Genomic DNA, 17512 nt, shown 5'->3' with positions numbered 1-17512 from the left:
GACGGCACAGTGAGACGGACACTGAAGAACGGTTTGACGACGGAGGAGGCCAGCGCTCTGGGCTTGTCCAGTGGTTCGGAGATGCAGGTATGAGATGGGCCTGGATCCCATTGGACATTAAAATGCCTGGAAGCCCTTTTACTGCCCCCTCCAATGCCCACCACCACCCTGGCATCCCTCTGCTCCCTGACTTGGCACTTATCCCCCTTAGCTTTGATGAGTTGATCTCATTTTTTTTGCCTTTGGTTTACATAGGCTTGACGCAAGTGCTTCCTGAGGAGAGAGGATAGAAGGCTGAACCAAGATTTTATTCACAAGCCAGCAGGGCGGAGGGAGCAAAAACAGAGTGCCGCATTCAAACCACCGAGCTTTGCTGCTGCTGGATAAACATCGTCGATCTGCACTCACAAGGCCTAATCACCATCACCCTTCGAACGTGACATCGCTCACAAACACCCGCGCTTAAAGTGTATTTTTTGAGGACAAGGTTGTGAAAAGAGCTGGCAGGGCGTGAGCTTCAATCTCCGTGGCCTTGACTGAATCAAGACGGCTGAGAGTGTGGTGCAGACTCTTCACTGACTCGGGTTTAGTGTCGGTCCCGCAGCTTTAGCATCAAAATGAATCAAAAGACGTTTTCATCTATTGAATAGATGGATTTGTGCAGAGCTATTCTGTTATATACTACTGTGGTAGTTTTGTGTTTCTGTTCCATGTTGCTCAAGAAGGTGCTCAAATAAGAAACAAATTGCACTGGATGCGAAAGTATCAATGGAATGTGAAATCCCTTGACACTGATGAACCACTCTGACATCTGAATCTGAAAATACACTCAACAATTTACCAGCAATTTAACAGTAGCACAGTTTTTAATCAAATCAATCAACGTCGACAGGTTCAAGGCATGCGTGTATTAGTTCACCGGCTGAGAAGGAATTTACCGGAGAGACGATCCAAGTTCTCTTTGAGGAGAAAGAGACATCTCAGACTAATGCTCGTCTCAAACATATTTAGTTATGTGTCATCACGTGACCTTCTCTCACTGACGGTTGGGGACAGGTTGAGTTTGGGGCACAATGTTACAGGTGAGCAACATTCATAAGTTATGTCATTTTATTTTCTAGAAACTATGAGCTGCACATTTCAGAGTGCCTTTCAGAGACCGTTATTTATTAAGATGTTTTCAGGGAAATAAAAAAATAAAAAAATCAAGGAGATGTTACTACAAATGTGCAGTCTGTGAGGGGTGAGACCATCATGTTGCAATCATCACCATGAGCTGTGATTTATTTTTAAACCAGTGTTTTTAAAACTTGTCCTGACAAGAATTTCAGTTCTTCTTTTAATTTCCATGTTATCTCTTGGATCAAATAGTTTTGTTATGAAGATAGCTTTAACGTATTTATGACAACTTAGGGTTGGTTATGCACATTAGCTGTATCCTGTGGCCTTACTGTAGAATATGGGCGTGTGTTGTTCCATTCTAGTCGACATCTAGGTACAAATGTAACAGTTAAAAAAAAATAGATCAGGCCCAATTAACATGTAGTTCACTGGAGATCTCAGTTTGTCATGTAGAGTATTCTTTCATTATTTAACTATGAATGTGAACATCAGGGGTTACATGATAATCAGTAATATGGGCGCACAGTAAAATCTAATTTATCTACGTTAAAACGTGTATAGAAGTGAATAAGGAGCCTGCAGTTCTAACTTTTCATTATGTGTTTGAACTGGCAATGTGCTTTTAATTTGGAATGGCCTTGGTTACACTATAACATGTTTCCTTAAACTCAATATCATGGCTTGTAATTTGCAAAGTTAACTCATCCACTCGCAGATTTTTGTGATGGAAACATAGCCATTTAGAGGAAACTAGCGCAACACCATGCTAAAGCTACAAGAGAAAAAAGAAACACACCAGCAGTACGTTGTTTTTGTTTCATTTAGATTTTACTGAAAACTATTCAGCACCTTAGACTCAATGTGTAGCATGCAAAGTAGACCTGAAGTTACGAGGGAAGGGCTCATTGTTTTCCCAGATTGTACTGACGTTTGTCAAAAACGAGAAATAATAGATGTGTAAAGTAATAAAGGGCAATGCTGTAAAATGATGTACATGTCATGGCGATGTCTTTATGTTCTTGTGGGTTTTTTTTGCTCCATGTGTAGAATAGTGTATTATAGACTAAAAGCAGTATTATTCTAAATATAATTTAAGGTGGTTTAAAAAGGTGTCACTTCTGCTTGAAACAAAGGGAGGTTCACTGTGGTCGTTGGAGCTGTAGGGTTTGTGTGAGTGTTGATGAAAACTTTTTACTTCATGGACTGATTTTAAATTTACCAGCTACTCCTGTGGAATCCCTTAGAAGCCTTTAGATTTCATTGCACCCATCGTTTTTGTTCTTTTCATTTAACGTTCGCTAACCACACACTCACACGTCGCTGCCTGTGCCATAACATCACTGTGGAACTTGGGACACGAGCACTACACAAACAAGGCTTCTGTTGCATCTCTGTGCCCACAGCAAAAACTATGTAACAACTACAATAAAAAGGCTCATTAAAATGTCTTGATTGTTTATTTTAATTGTCTTTCATTATGTTTTCACTGCTTTGTTTGTCAGCAAGATTACACAAAAACAACTGAATGGATTTCCATGAAACTTGGTGGAGGGAAGTGGTGTGGGTCAGGGAAGAACCCATTACGATTTTTGTGTAAATCAGGGATTTTTGTATTCACTTTGAACTTGCGGTTGGTAAGTTGTTACTGATAAACACTTTTTATCTTAGTTAAAATCCTCCTCAAGGCGTTTTAGCCATCAATCAATAAAGCCAAACTAAAGTTTGTGTTGTTTTCTTCATTTCCTCCAGGAAAAGGTAAAGGAAAAACACAAACCAAAAAAAACTTAAGCCTCTTTATTTTTAGTCCACACAACCCATGCTTCAAGTCACTTTATGATCAAGGTCATACAGAGGTCAATGACAAGCTTACCAATCCAGCTCATCGGGTGTTTACACATGGCCATCACACAGACCTCAATTTGGTCTTGTTTAAACTTCCTATTTCCACAGGTGTTATGGATCTAAATGTGATTATGGTTTGCTTTTAATAAATTGCAGAAACATTACAACGAACAAGACAGCTACCTTTAAAAAAAGGGGAGGGCGGTGGGGTGTAGGAAATACAACTTAGCATCAAAAAGGGGGAAAATTTAGCTGAAACAGTCTCAGCAAATCCAGTGCAACCCAAGACACGTTCTGCTTTATACTAGCTGAAAACTAAAAACAAAGGGAACATAATAAGAATTATATAATTTGTATCTCCTAATCATAATTCAAATTTATCAATGTACATTTTCCCTGAACAATTACTTTTGCACAGTACCTTAGAATTGTATAGATAAATTACAAAATGGAGTATTCCCTTTCCACCAGACACGATTTACTTTGTAAAACCCCTGAATGACGGACAGGCAGAAAGCTCTTTTTTACATTTTATATTGCTACATTTTCAACAAAGATTAACAAAAAAAAAAGAAGGATTTTCAGTTTTGCATATTTTTCTTAGGTTTGTGGTTCGATGTGCATCTGCACCAACGTCAAATTATCTCTGAAATAGCACCAAAAGACAAACACCTGACCATTTTCAGAGGCCAGGGGTTTATTAAAAGTATGTTTTAGAAATAGTACATAGCAAGTGTGCAGTGCAGTCTAATCGTCAACCACAAAGTGATTAGATTTATAAAATGGCAAAGAAGTAAACAACACTACCTGTATATTACTAGACACATAGCTGATCCTCAATCAACATGTAAGAGTCCGACCTGACAGTTTAAATCACTGACTTGTCGTCCATCCCAGGGTCACTGTTGGAATTTTAAAATTCTGCAATGGATTCAAGAGAACTCAGAGCTGCTGTTGTCTGGTTTGAATTGGAAACTATAGAAGAAGACCACATCCTTGATGGATACTCACAATTCAGGTTAACTTCCTTTTTAAAAAACTGTTTAGGTATCAGTTCATCTTGAGAAACAACTGAAGCTTAATGTTTAAGGTGTCTAAAAGTTTATATAAAAATGTGTACCCAAATTATAGCTATTCCTGTGAGGGAAATATGTAAATGTTTACATTGTTTTTAAAAAATACTTTTTTAAACCATAGTTACTCATGAAGTTATTTCAATATACAGCACCAGCATGTAGATCATGCCATGCCTTGGGTTTGGTCTAAAGAGCAAATCTGTGCTGCACTAAGAAAAGTGTAACCCAGAGAGAAGTGAGACAAATTGACATATCTTCAATGAACTTAAAGTGCCACTCCAGTCCCACTCCAGCTTACTAGACTTCAGCTATCTCAACCTAACCACAGTACGCATTTCCTATCTAAGACAACTGATGGGGAGCTTCAAGCATTTCCATGAGGAAAGTGTCAATAGGTGTGTCACCAATCAGCTTGAAGAAGAAGAGATGCTCCAAGCACTTTAAGCCAATGGATCGTAGTGCTGGCAGTCGAAGAAGGAGCTTGGCAAACCTACAGGGAGGAAAGAGGAGGTTGTTCAGTTTGACAAAGTAAACAATGCACCAGGGATGTGAAGCAAATGAATCGAACTCTGCTAGGTTTGTCAAAGCTGAAGTCATTTACCTTCCCTGCTGCTCTGGGTATTTCTGTTTGCAGTAAGCTTCCAATGATGCATAGACCTTTTCTCTCAGGAGCTCCACCTCACTGGTGTTGGAAAGCCCTTTAGCATCTGCAGGGAGATGCAAAATATTTTCATTAGGAACTTAAAAAAAAAAAAAAATCTCTCACTAAAATATCTGCTGTGTCTTTCACTGAAAAGTACCTGGATTGAAGAGGACGATGGCTCGGAGGCAGCCCAGCTCTGTTTTGTCCATTTGCATATCTCTCATTTTGTTGACGAGCTCAGTAAGAACCCTACAAAACAACAAATGGAAAAAGTGAAAAGTTGTACATGTAAAATTCAAAGAGAAGATGACAATAACACTCTCATAAATATTTAAATAATAAATGATATATTATAAAATTACCTGTCAAATATGGCGCCGACTTCTGCACTCTGCACACTCTCCCTGTGTTAAATAAAAGCAGCCGTTATGCAGATAGTAAACATACACACAACATAACACAAAGGCATTACAATAAGCTGCAATTTTTAAGTCTTTATTAAGGTACCTGTCGAAAATAGCCCCAACTCCTGCACTATGTGCACTGTCTCGCTGCAGCTCCGAGGCAAGGAGGACTCCATCTTTCATTGCGATGGAGCGATGGGAGAATGAGGCGATGAGGAGCTCATTCCACCCTGACGAATGAAATACAAAAAACACAGGTTAGTTATGCAGCTGTTGTGTACATTTGTTCGGAAAAAAAACAACTGGACAAACTCTTGCTCAACTTCATAAAATATTTTTTGTGCATTCTTTTGCTATATTCTTATATTTAACTGAAACCATCTTTCCATCAATTTAGGTGCACAACGACCTAATTTAGGGTTTTTACTCTTGCTATTCAAGTTTTTACATTTAAATTATTTTAAATAAGTCAAACCGTGAAGTACAATATTGTTATTATTCTTTTGTGTCATTGGTTCAATGCAGGTTTAACTTGAAACAAGAAAAAAACTTCAGAGAATGTTCTCAGCCTTGTTATGTTAATCATCCAACATAAATGACTGCAACATTCATAATCTTCCAGTTTGAAACTTGTAAAGAGACGATGTAGATCTGATCTCTGTTATTTGTGTTGATTTTAAAGATAAAGTTTCATCATTCATGACTACAGGTGCTTGATCGTACCTGCACGCAGAAGGATGACCTGGTCATCAAGGGGCAGTTCGGAGAAATGAGGGATTCTCTTTGCCCATTCCACCAAGGCAAACAGCTGTTTGTCGGCAGTCTGACAGATGTTGGTGACTGCATCATGGGGCTGAAACCAAACAAGATTAAAATGGTTATATATCTGTGATGACAAGTTGATGACAGATTTATAATTAAGAAATCTTCAAAAATTGAGCTAAAACTAATCGTGCTGCCAGGAAAAGTTGATGACTGACACTAATCACTTATATACAACCACAGATTGCTTTGTTCCAACCACTCACAGAGTTGCCTGCAGAGCCTCCATCTGAATGAAGCTCGGTCTTCTGCTCCACTGCCGTCTCTGCCTCCAAGATCTTCTCCACGGGCATCTCCTCATTCACTCCGACGCTGAATTCCAGCTCTCCTTCGCGCTCTCGGTTCCTCTGGCGCTCCTCCTGGACCGCTGCAGACAAAGCATAAGGAAACCATAATGGTGAGAAAAAGGGAATGAGATAATGGTAACATGAAAGAATTACTGCTGCATTGACAAAATCCAGTTTCCAATTCATTGCACTCCCTCTCTGTCCTTCCCACTCCCCATTGGCCACGTCAGTGTTTTCAGTTTTGAACCATCCTTGCAGGCAAACAGATCTCATCAGTTTCAGCTGTAGATTAGCATGTTCCCATGAGGGGCATGCTGTTCTCAGCAGTTAGCCAGTCTCTCTGTGTAGCCTGTCATTCAAGCCCTGTTGCACATGACATCAAACTGCATGTGTTCACTCCCCTGCCCCCCTTTACTATTTCAATACAAATCCACTGCATCAGATTTGTATAGTTACACACATTCAGCAAAGAACTACAGCTGGCTAACTGTTTACTTTCTAAACTATCACACTTACACACATTTTTGAGTCATTTTCACTCAGAAATCCCCCAGGGAAGAATTTTGCATGTCTAACACAATGGGCTAATTCTCTGAGTAACATTTAAATACAATAGCTTTAGCATTTTAGTGCCATACTCATCCATCCCTCATCTTTTCCATCTTCTTTTATCCATTTTACATGTTTGACCACTATTGAAAGATGGAGAAAGGGTAGAGTAGGAGAGAGTGAAGGGGAGAGATGGAGAGGGGGTTAGTTGTATAAACCATCCCCAATAAGCCCTACTCCACCCTTTAGAGAATCTAATCAAGCATCCACCCTCACATAGGTGAGTTCTCCATAGGTGAGAGTGGATGCTTACGGATGATCTTAACTCTTGTTTGTACAAATCTCTGATATACGTCCCCTTTTCGCAGCAGCATGACAACTCACAGGAAACCAAGCAGGCTCTCAGTATAAATATAAACCTCTGATACAACCTTCTTGCATACCTTCCCTCTTCATGCCCATGGCCAGGCACTTCTGGTAGCGGCAGTACTGGCAGCGATTGCGCTGGCGTTTGTCGACCAGGCACTCTTTGTTATCCCTGCAGGTGTAGCTCAGGTCTTTACGCACAGTTCGTTTGAAGAAACCTTTGCAACCCTCACAGCTGTACACGCCATAGTGCTTGCCTGTAGATTGTAAACATTTTTTTAAATGTTAACTTTGAGGCCAATAGGAGGACCAAACACAACCAATCAAAGTGAAGGTCTGAGAGACATTTTTTATTTTCATTAGGTACAGTAACAGATTTATTTTGTTAAAATGTTGAGGAATCACCAGCAGAGAAATCAAATAGTAAAGGATTATCCACACTATAGTTGCCAAAGAATAAAACAGTGTCCAGCTGAGGCTTCACTTCTGCTAATCCTGCTCTTAGTGCACTAACTCACCAGAAGAGCGGTCTCCACAGATGACGCACAGGCGTTTCTGAGACAACATTATTCCAGGGCTGTGGGCTGGCATAGGCCTCAAGCCAAATGGAGGCTTGATATCCTCTGAGCTGCTGATCGAGTGCATCCCTGATATGGACGCTGAGGAAGAGATCTGGACAAAGTACAACAAAATTCAACTTTTGAACACTGTATACAGTGGTTAAGTGTATGCAGTGATAACATAGCTTATTTGGTTTTCATATTTAAATCACCTTTAATAAGGATAAATAACGATGAAAAGAAAGTGAAATAAACAAAGGCCATATTGCGCTGGAAAAATTAAAAACCCTGTAATAGTGTGACTAATGCATGGCGAAATATCCTTCCTTTACTTCAAGGTAGTCACCCCAATCAATGCGCATTTTTTATTTCTGCCATGCACACTAATAAAGGCTTGTTTATTTTCCCTTGGTTTATTTTCTTTCTTTTTTGAATCAAGATGTAACACACTGGCACCAAAGAGCACCTAGTGGAATTTTATCCAGAACAGACGTGCTGCTTTTTTGTTTTGCCTTTCTACAAGGATGAATAGTGTTTTAACATTAGTGTGTCTAGTGTGCACAAAATGCATCTGGTAACAAATAACATGCAAACTTATATTCACCACATGTGTGCATATTGTAAGAAAATGCATTGGGGTATACCCTAAACTAGCATGTGTAGCATCTGCCTCTCGGAAACAACATGCAACTTAAACACCTAAACTGAGTGGAGTGTGACATCAGTTCTCACACTTACCTGACTGTTGCTGATGGGTCCAAATCCCAGAGAGGGGGAGACCACGGGGGAGTTAAGTGAGGGACTAATGACTGAGAAAGGAGAACCCAGGATGTTGGTGGGGCTGTTGGACGCTGAACTGTTGGGCTGCTGTGAGGACATGGCTAGTGAGCAACCCAGTGGAGAGGAGGATGTCCCGTCTGAAGGATATCAGTCTGTGGGGGACGACACAAGAAGATCGTTGAGATGTTTTGATTGACCATAGGAATAAAACCAGCAGACATTTTAAGATGTTGTTTTCCCTCTGTGTTATTACATTTAAGAGACAAATCATAAGAAGCAAGCTGAGTTTTAACACATAATGACGACACTTATCCATTTTAAATCCCCCGAATAGACCACGCACAAACAAAAATGGTGCTTTGAAGGACTAATGTGATGGAACCACACCATTTACACGCTATACTGGATCACACGATCCGCGTTGTTTAACAATATCACCAACAGCTCGGGCAAAAACACACTGATGGTTAATAACACTGAGAGGAGCTTTGTTAATTCGGAATAAACCACAACACACGTTACCATTTGCTTTAGTCTGTGTTGGAGTAAGTTAGCTGCCTCCCGTTAGCATCGCAATAACGTTACACGTTTGCTAAATGTTGCTAACGATACGCAGTTGCGCTGACATCAACGTCACACTGAGCCGATTAAACAGATTAGAAGACACAAACACAAACCAAACAGCCTCTGACAGGGAGTTTTTACACGAGCCCACATGTGTAATAATCACTCACCATGAACAACACCCGTATGTTGCTTTAATCGTTAGCTAGTTAGCTAGCTGCAAACGCGTAAATGTTGGAAAGACCCCGGCTAGGTAACGTTAGCTAACACTAGTGGCCATACGTTTGACCGCTGCTGAGTTTTTTTTTTTTTCCGTTTTATAAAACGAAGATTAACACATACCCGGTTCTTCATAAAAAAAACATATGTGGCGATCGATAACACGACAGCGTCCGGACGACTTCAATAAAACTGCACAACTGGCGCAGCGTTCTCTGACGGTCTCTGCGATTAGCCTGCTAGCTAACGGCTAACTCAGCTAAGGTAGCTAGCATCGGGCTAATGCGAGGCTCAAGGTGATCGTCTGGAGAAGCAGTGGCCGACAAAAACAACCGGCGGGGCGGTCGGAGGGTCCGGATCACTCACCAGACACTCCTTCGACGCATTGTTGGGAACCACTTGACGATGCTGGTCGTGTTCGGGGAAGAACCAGAACGAGAGGCCGACACTCACATCCAGTTTCCTTCAACTTGACGCTGCCGCTGCTGTTGTTGTTTACAGGCCATGGCGGCTCGGTGCCAGCATCCCCGGAGTCGAAGCTTCTCATGGGACCACCCAGAACACTGGTCATATGATCCTGCTGCACCACATGCTGCTTTTAATCACGCTGACTTCATTTGCCTCCATTAGTTTTTAATTATATAAAAATGTATTCACACAATTCTGATAACACCATTTGTGACTCGTGATATTCTGAGATTTGAGCAAATGAAAAGTCATCACAGCTGGATACCTCTGATGCATTCAAGTGTGCATAATGGAAATGACTGGGACAACACATCTGTATTTACTCTGATGAAGTTTCTATGCGTGAACTCAGGTGCACAATGACAATACTTGTTGTATAAGTATTGTAAATAGTCTCTCTTTACAATTATTTCCTCGTTTGATAGTTTTCAAACCATTGTGTTTAAAGTCAAACAGTGGAGTACAATATTGTCATTATTCTTTTGTGTCATTAGTGTAATGCAGGTTTACCCTGTAACAAGAAAAAACATAATTTCAGAGAATGTTCTTGGCCTTGATATTTTAGTCGTCCAATATAAAATACTGCAACATTCGTAATCTGCCACTTTGAAACTTGTAAAAACATGATGTAGTTCTGATCTGTGTTATTTGTGTTGAATTTGAAGATACAGATCCACGTAATAAAAAAATAAAATGTATTAAAATAATCATAATGCCATGTGTGGTTTGTGACTCATGATATTCTGAGATTTGAAGTCATCACAGCTGGATACCTCTGATGCATTCAAGTGTGCTAAATGGTAAATGACTGGCACAACACACATCTCTATTTACTCTGACAGCAGTCTAAAAGTGTCTTACCTTAATAAACTTTTATTGTTAAGTTTAGATTAACTAAAATATGAACATAAATCCAAACAGAGCTGCTGTGTAGTTGATCTGATTTGAGCTGCCACACCTACACAAATTGCTGGGATGTTTTTACCTGTGAGACAGGAGGAGAACAATGTGTTTTTGCTCCAGGTGTTTGGTAATATGTTCCATTTCCTATTTCAACACAAAGGTTTCTTTTTTCTTAATGCTCCTCTTTAAAATTCCTCATCCTCCAGCAGGTTGATGATGATGTTTTAACCTCAGTTTACAGAAGTGAGGTGTAATGACTTTTTAGCAGCAGTTATGTCTCTTTTCCTATTCTCACGGTTAGATTGTTTAAAGTAATAATTTGGGGATCAAAATAAAAAAAAGGGGTTTCTAAAAAATAAAGTGTAAATTTACACAAGAGCAGCCCCCGCAAAAAACATTACATCACAGTACTTTTTCTATTTATAATGATGTTTTTTCAAATAAGATAAGATAAAACTTTATCTTTATCCCACACTGGGGAAATTCCCTTGTTGCAGTAGCATAAAGGTTAGAATGAGGTAGACAAGAGATACAAAAATATAAAAGAAGTCAACAGAATAATATACACTCTGCAGAAATATTGTTCGTATAGAAAAAAAGTGCTTTATTAAGGTGAGATTAAAATATCATATTTTAATAAAATATACACACATTTCCTGGACACTTACCATGACCCATACAGACACTGGCTGATGCTATTTACCCACTTTTGACTTATACTTGGCCCAGGCAGCATTACATTCATGAAGTATATCTTCATAATCTAATCAAAATCTTAAATTGTTCAGCATTTTACGATTTTGTTGTCTTTAAAGTCTAGACTGAATTAGGAAAGAAAGTTTCTATAATATTTGGCACCTATGCATGGACTCATTTACAGACTCATTTTCAGCTTCAAAACCTTCTAAGACTGAACAAGTCTAAGGTTCTGGTGAAATCTCCTGAGTGCAATCGTTTTATGTGATGATAAGTTTACTGTTACAAATCCATGTGTTTGTCTGTGAGATACTTTGACTGTTGAAACTATGTTGCTGCTATTCTTGGACAGGTCAAAAAGAGATTTTGAATTTCAATGGGACCAACCTGGATGAATAAAGGCTAATAATAATAATAATAAAAAAACACAGAGATGTTTTCCAATGGTCAAGGGGAAAGTGGTTTACATGTTTTGCCCCTGTTATCAAAACAAGGCCGGTTCATCTTTACTCTTGACTCGTCACTGGTTGGCAAGATGTCAAAGACTAATTGTCATTGCTGTCAGCTGACATTTGCAAATACTGGAGAAGTCATTAATTTATCATTAGACTTGTAAAGTGATCCATGTGTGATCACTGCATTTCCTGGTGCAGGTGGAGCTTTGATCATGTCGTTTCATTTCATCTCTACAAACCAGACAGCGATGTACCATGTGCAGCATGAAGGACAGTAACTTGAAAAACTGCTTTGCCTGTAGTTGCTCCCCGGGACGTGTCTCTTAACAAGCTAAGTGGCATTCTTACTTTGTTGAGCAGTGCACTGTGGACAGCCTACTGCTCAACACAGCAGCACAGCACCTCATGTTCGGACCAGCACCTGCTCATAACACTATATTACATTAACATATATGCTTCTTTTAGTATTTTCTTCTCAACGTTTTTGTTTGTTATGATCATGACCGAAAACAGATTCATCCGGATGAAAAGGAGTGAAATTCTTTATCTGATCTTAATCTCAGGTTTGTATTTTGCATTATTCTTCCTGCTTTATAATGTAAATGTGTAAAATGCAGAAATGAGGTGTAATATTTAGTATTCTTTTAAGAATGTAATTTCAGATTAAGGTTAGAAATCATCAATATAATATCTTATTGTTGTTGTTGTTGTTGGTATTCAAACTGCTGTGAGGATTGTTCCTGCTGTATGATGTGAATGTAAAATGTATAAAATAAGTATAGACATTGATATTTTAAACACTGATAAAAGTTTATTTTTTAAGAATGTATGTGATGTCAGATTAAGTTTAGAAATGATCAATGGATAAAATAATATTTTTGTGGTTGTTGTTGCTGGTATTCAAACTGCTGTGAGGATTTGTCCTGCTGTACAAGATAAATGTAAAATGCATAAAGGATTTACAAATTTTGAATAGAGAAGAAATGTCACTTATAGGAATGAAAAATTATGTCAATTTAAGGTTAGAAATAATCAATGGAACGAAGAATATTTTTGTGGTTGTTCTTGCTGAGGTTCAAACTGTGTCTCCTCCGCTGTCTACAGGATTCAGCTTTTTTACTGTGGAATCCTCAGACTTTCATCTTATTGATCAATCAAGGTCCTACGAAGACGCAAAGAGTTACTGCAGAGAGACGTTCACTGATTTAGCCACAGTTCACAACTTGGCCGACATGAATAATTTGACCAGTTTAGTTTCAACTGCCGCTAACAGAGCCTGGATAGGACTGGAGGCCGGAGCTGTGAGGATGTGGCACTGGTCCTGGCCTGATCGTCCAGTGGATTTTTTAAACTGGAAGAAAGGAGAACCACTAAAAACCAATAAAGATGCATGTGCGGCAATGGATGAAGGTGGCAAGTGGTTTGAAAGTGACTGTGGAAGCAAGAGGAGATTTGTTTGTCGCGGTAACTGAAACTGTTTCTTTATTTCACATTTTAAAAATCCTGTTTGAATGCAGAACCACATTGTATTGTATGTGATAAAACAATGTAAATTCTTGGCACTTGCAGGCAACAGTGAATCTAGTCAACTCGTGTTTATCTCCAGCCCCAAGTCATGGAGGAATGCTCAGACTCACTGCAGGAACCTGTTGCTTGATCTGGTGAACGTACTCTCAGAGAAACAGAATGAGGCCGTACGTAATGTGTCCATGTCACAAATTGTGTGGATTGGCCTCTTCAAAGATCCCTGGAAGTGGTCGGACGGAAGCAACTCATCGTTTCGTTACTGGAAACCCAATCAGCCTAACTACCGTGAAGATCAGGACTGTACTGCTGCAGTATTCAAAGACAAAGGGCAGTGGAATGACCTGAAGTGCAGGAGCAAACGCAAGTTTATCTGTGGTGGGGGTAAGTTGTTGGTCTTTATTCATGGAATACTGTAGAAATGTTTTATTTGAAGCTTACGCAATATACAACAGAGCTGCATCTGTCCTCCTCTCAGTGTCTATTCATTCATTACTGATTTTTACAGCAAGGAAATTATTTCCAACCACCACCAGTCCGACACTGACCCCAGAGACTACGACAACAATTCAACTGCCAACAAGTACGACGACTCCTCCCAACACCTCTCCTCAAGAGGTCATGACAACATTTACTTCCACTACTCCAACCAAACAACCAAACACGACTAATGATTCCACAGAAGGAGAAACAACTGCCGCTGACACGACAACAGCAAATACCACAGATGTCGTACACAGCACCTCAAGCACTGAGGTCAACAGCACGACTCATGAGCAAGTGACCACCACAACACAGAGCACAACACGGCTTTCAACTCTAACTTCCAGAGGAAACTATCAGTCTGTTCTTCCAGGTTTGTTTACAGTTACGTATGTGTCATTTGATAATTTTGCATATGTTTTGCAACACAGATGCAAATGTTTCTCTTTGTGTGGTCGTCCTTAAGGAAATCAGATACTAATCCAGCAAAACATGACATGGATTGATGCCATGACTTACTGCAGGGAGCACCACGATGACCTCGTCCACGTTACCACCAAGGAAATTCAGGAGGAGGTGGCTGAAAAGGCAAAAAACGCCACCTCACCTCACGTCTGGCTCGGCCTTCGCTACACCTGCAAGTTTAACTTTTGGTTCTGGACCAGGTCGACGTCTGCCTGCTACCAGAACTGGGCCCCGGGACAAGGCCCTGAACGGGCATATGACTGTGGTGTTACAGGCGCCATTAAGGCCACTGGGAGGCAGCAGTGGGTCGGCTTGCCTGAGACAGAGAGACTGAACTTCATCTGCTCTACATGTGCTGGCTGAGTGTAGGGCCTGTGACACTGCAGATGTAGTAGAACCTGCAGTTTGAATGATTCTGAGTGAAGGAATAACACCTTTGTGCTGGTTATGTTCATATTGTTTTTCATGGTTGATCTAACATTCATGATTTGGACTATTGAGACGCTAAGCCAGTCAACTGTGATGGACTTCAGCAGAGGTATCACGGGTGTTTTAATATTCACGTATGTCGCCATACTTTTACCTTTGTTAAAATACAGCTGCCTTCTCTATTGTTGAGACTGAATTTCATTATATATGGAAAAACTTGCTCGGTGTGTAGGCGTGCACATTCACAGTCATGGGCAGCAAGAGTAATGTGAGAACACTGATCCGCTCTATGCCTTTCACTCGAGGGGTTAATATTTGCATGTTGACCCCCTGGGTTGGGCCCCAAGATTGTCTTTTTTAGACCACCAGAGTACGGCCCTGATTCAGACGGCCTGCTGTCCTCGCTGACCTGACCTTCGCCGGCAGCCACACAGAAGACCGAGCTCAAAGACCCTCACCGTCCTCACTGCACACTGGAGATACACGGAGCATTTAAAGTCATGGAGACCTGCAATGCTGCATTTTTAGAGATGAAACCTGCAGTTATTTGATCTCAAACTGTACAAAATGAATTAATCTGTGAACAGACTCTTTTCACTCTCGTCACACTGGCTGGTTCATGGAATTTATTTTTGGCTGTGAAATGTTTTTATTGTTCCTTTTTTTTTTACTTTGCACAATACAGTACAAGCTCCCTTACTTTTTTAAAATAATATCTTCACATACATGTTGGAATGAGCTTCAGTTGTCAGTTTGTACATGTTAACATCAACGCTCCTTCTGGTCTAAAAAAGAAGAAACTGTGTCAAGAGTGATACAACACAGGAAATATTCACTGTGACGGCTGTCTGTTTAAACTGTTGTAAAATAAATGATATTTGGTCTTTGCTGACGTGACTCCTCAAATAACCAACCGACAATAAAATGATATGCCTGTATCACAAAATATATCTTCTGTGTATTTCTGTTTGGAAAGAAGTGAAGGTAATGTTTTTCATCACCTTTAATAGTATCCAGACGTGAGGATACAGCACCAATTAAAACTGTCGTATAAGTATATGAGTATGTTTGCATCAGTGAATGGAATAATCCCATATAACCGCTGAATATTGGTGCGTATATCTTGTAATCCGGTGCTGAATTTGGATTTCGGCTTTTGCATGCTCAATGAGGGCCTTGTCACTTCTCAATTACCACGGACCATTACACATGAGTGTGTCATAGCTTAGTTTCTCTCTGAACGGCCATTGGTCAGCGAGCCTCCCATCAGTTCAATGTTAATGTCCCATTGGGTCCAGTCAGTCGGAGGCTGCGCCGCCTCCCCCTCACCACCTTTTCTCACCCTCATCTCCTCTTGTGTGCTGTCCAGCTGGCTCTGACCTCTGACCCTTTCACCCTCACTCCTGACCCCTGAAGACATTCCCACGCCACACCCTTTTGTGTACATCTCCCCATGGTAACCCCGTGGTCAGTCCATCTGCATTTGTAGAGATTATGGTCATAAACATAATTCACCTTCACTTAGATCAATGTAATGCAACCTAATTCGGGCCTAATCCCAATTCAAGTGTGAGGCACTAAAAAACTAAAAACTATATATTAATTGAAGGTGTGAAAACATTCTTACCAAATACAGAATAAAAACATAGAATATTCTCTATATATTGTTTTTTTCATAAAATGTATTTTTTTTAAAAACAAAAGGTTAAATGCGGGAAGTGAATGAAGCAATTTTAGGTTAAAAACCCTGGACTGAATTTATCCATGACCATCATGAGAAAACACACTTTCTGGATTTTGATTTAATTCAGATAACTACAAAGTTGAAACTTTTTAAAAAAGAGTGCAGATATTGGTGTTTAATTCTACATCTCTCTACCTGCCATGCACGCTCCTGTCTTTCTCCTCTCCCCCTCTTCTTTTGAGTCTTCACCCCTCCCTAGATCCCTCCCTTCTTTTCCTTCTGTCACTTTCACAGTTAATTGTAGAAAAAGAGATTTTCTCCATTGAGGCCCAGTCTCTTAGGTAACCCCACTCCTGCATGAAATGAGATGGATAGAGGGGAAGAGACAGAGAGGGGGACAGGGACAGGCAAACTGAACATGCAGCGGTCGAGGACGGACGCAGAGGAGCGTGGGCTTAACGATATTTGAACAACATTAGAATGAAAGAATAACACTTTAATATTTCATATGCAAAAGGACACATGATTAATAGATGCTTCTCTGGGACTATTACCATTGATGATGCATAATGTAAGTATTAAAACAGTTTATTTTCTACTAGTAAGAATGAGTTAATTCACTAATACAACATTTTGAGTACATAAAATAGAGGGGATTGGTAGATGAAGAATATGTGCAAATAAAAACAATTCAACATTTCCTGGTAAAATGTTTTAAAGAAAAAGCTACTCTCGTATTTTTGATTGTTTCTTTTGACAGCTCAATAATTCTTCTCTCTCCAAACAAGCAGCAACTACTGAAACAAATGCTTTTTAAAATTATAGACATTTTTGTATCTGCTTTAAATCATCTGTAATATTTTATCACCCTCCATCCTCTGCAGGATTTCCTCCTCGAGCCAAGAGATGCCACTGACGCTCTTCCAGAGTTTGACAGGGATTCTGGCGTTGATTGTCCAAACGCAATTCTTGTATCACTTGTCTGTATCTAGGAGTTGTGGATGGACATCATACCCCAGACTCTCATTTACTCAGTTTTATTTCTTGATGTTATAACATCGAGATCAACATCTGATTTGATTAAATTCTATGTAGCTGTGCGCAAAGAGGAGACTTTTAATCATTGCTAAATGAATGTTGGTTTAACAGGGCTCAGACTGAATTGGGAACA

The 17512-nt window shown here is 39.9% G+C and overlaps 3 protein-coding genes across 15 annotated transcripts in view; 2 read left to right on the top strand and 1 right to left on the bottom strand.

Moving 5' to 3' along the window:
- Positions 1–2569, top strand: part of fhod3b (formin homology 2 domain containing 3b) — an 87189-nt gene extending 84620 nt beyond the window's left edge. For 5 of the 6 annotated variants that reach the window (XM_069536983.1, XM_069536986.1, XM_069536984.1 and 2 more), the window contains 2 exons: positions 11–87; positions 256–2569. In XM_069536983.1, the coding sequence (XP_069393084.1) occupies positions 11–87; positions 256–261 (83 nt within the window). In that variant the 3' untranslated portion in view covers positions 262–2569. Of the gene's footprint in view, positions 1–10 lie in introns of all 6 variants that reach the window. The other variant, XM_069536985.1, reaches the window with a different exon arrangement.
- A 332-nt stretch (positions 2570–2901) lies between these two features.
- Positions 2902–10407, bottom strand: rxrbb (retinoid x receptor, beta b). Of its 7 annotated transcripts, none has more exons than XM_020092847.2 (12): positions 9601–10407; positions 8410–8603; positions 7630–7783; positions 7177–7368; positions 6835–6888; positions 6116–6276; positions 5811–5940; positions 5191–5317; positions 5046–5087; positions 4841–4932; positions 4642–4747; positions 2902–4530 (listed from the first exon to the last, which is right to left on the bottom strand). In XM_020092847.2, the coding sequence occupies exons 2-12, from the start codon at positions 8548–8550 to the stop codon at positions 4383–4385; spliced, it is 1347 nt and encodes a 448-aa protein (XP_019948406.1). In that variant the 5' UTR covers positions 8551–8603; positions 9601–10407; the 3' UTR covers positions 2902–4382. The 7 variants fall into 7 exon arrangements, with proteins under 7 accessions (XP_019948406.1, XP_019948408.1, XP_019948407.1 ...); XM_020092849.2 differs by having other exon boundaries at positions 7189–7368; XM_020092848.2 differs by lacking the exon at positions 9601–10407 and adding an exon at positions 9358–9558.
- Positions 10408–11907: 1500 nt separating this feature from the next.
- LOC109633008 (macrophage mannose receptor 1-like) lies at positions 11908–15603 on the top strand. Of its 2 annotated transcripts, XM_020092589.2 has the most exons (6): positions 11908–12319; positions 12861–13220; positions 13326–13664; positions 13789–13863; positions 13963–14136; positions 14230–15603. In XM_020092589.2, the coding sequence occupies exons 1-6, from the start codon at positions 12250–12252 to the stop codon at positions 14589–14591; spliced, it is 1380 nt and encodes a 459-aa protein (XP_019948148.1). In that variant the 5' UTR covers positions 11908–12249; the 3' UTR covers positions 14592–15603. The 2 variants fall into 2 exon arrangements, with proteins under 2 accessions (XP_019948148.1, XP_019948149.1); XM_020092590.2 differs by having other exon boundaries at positions 12030–12319; positions 13789–14136.
- The last annotated feature ends 1909 nt before the right edge of the window (positions 15604–17512 follow it).

Source organism: Paralichthys olivaceus, chromosome 13, assembly GCF_024713975.1.
Source record: "Paralichthys olivaceus isolate ysfri-2021 chromosome 13, ASM2471397v2, whole genome shotgun sequence".
In the NCBI taxonomy this organism is placed as follows: domain Eukaryota; kingdom Metazoa; phylum Chordata; class Actinopteri; order Pleuronectiformes; family Paralichthyidae; genus Paralichthys; species Paralichthys olivaceus.
The sequence above is the reverse complement of the archived record's forward strand: the minus strand, read 5'-3'. Positions and strand labels throughout refer to the sequence as shown.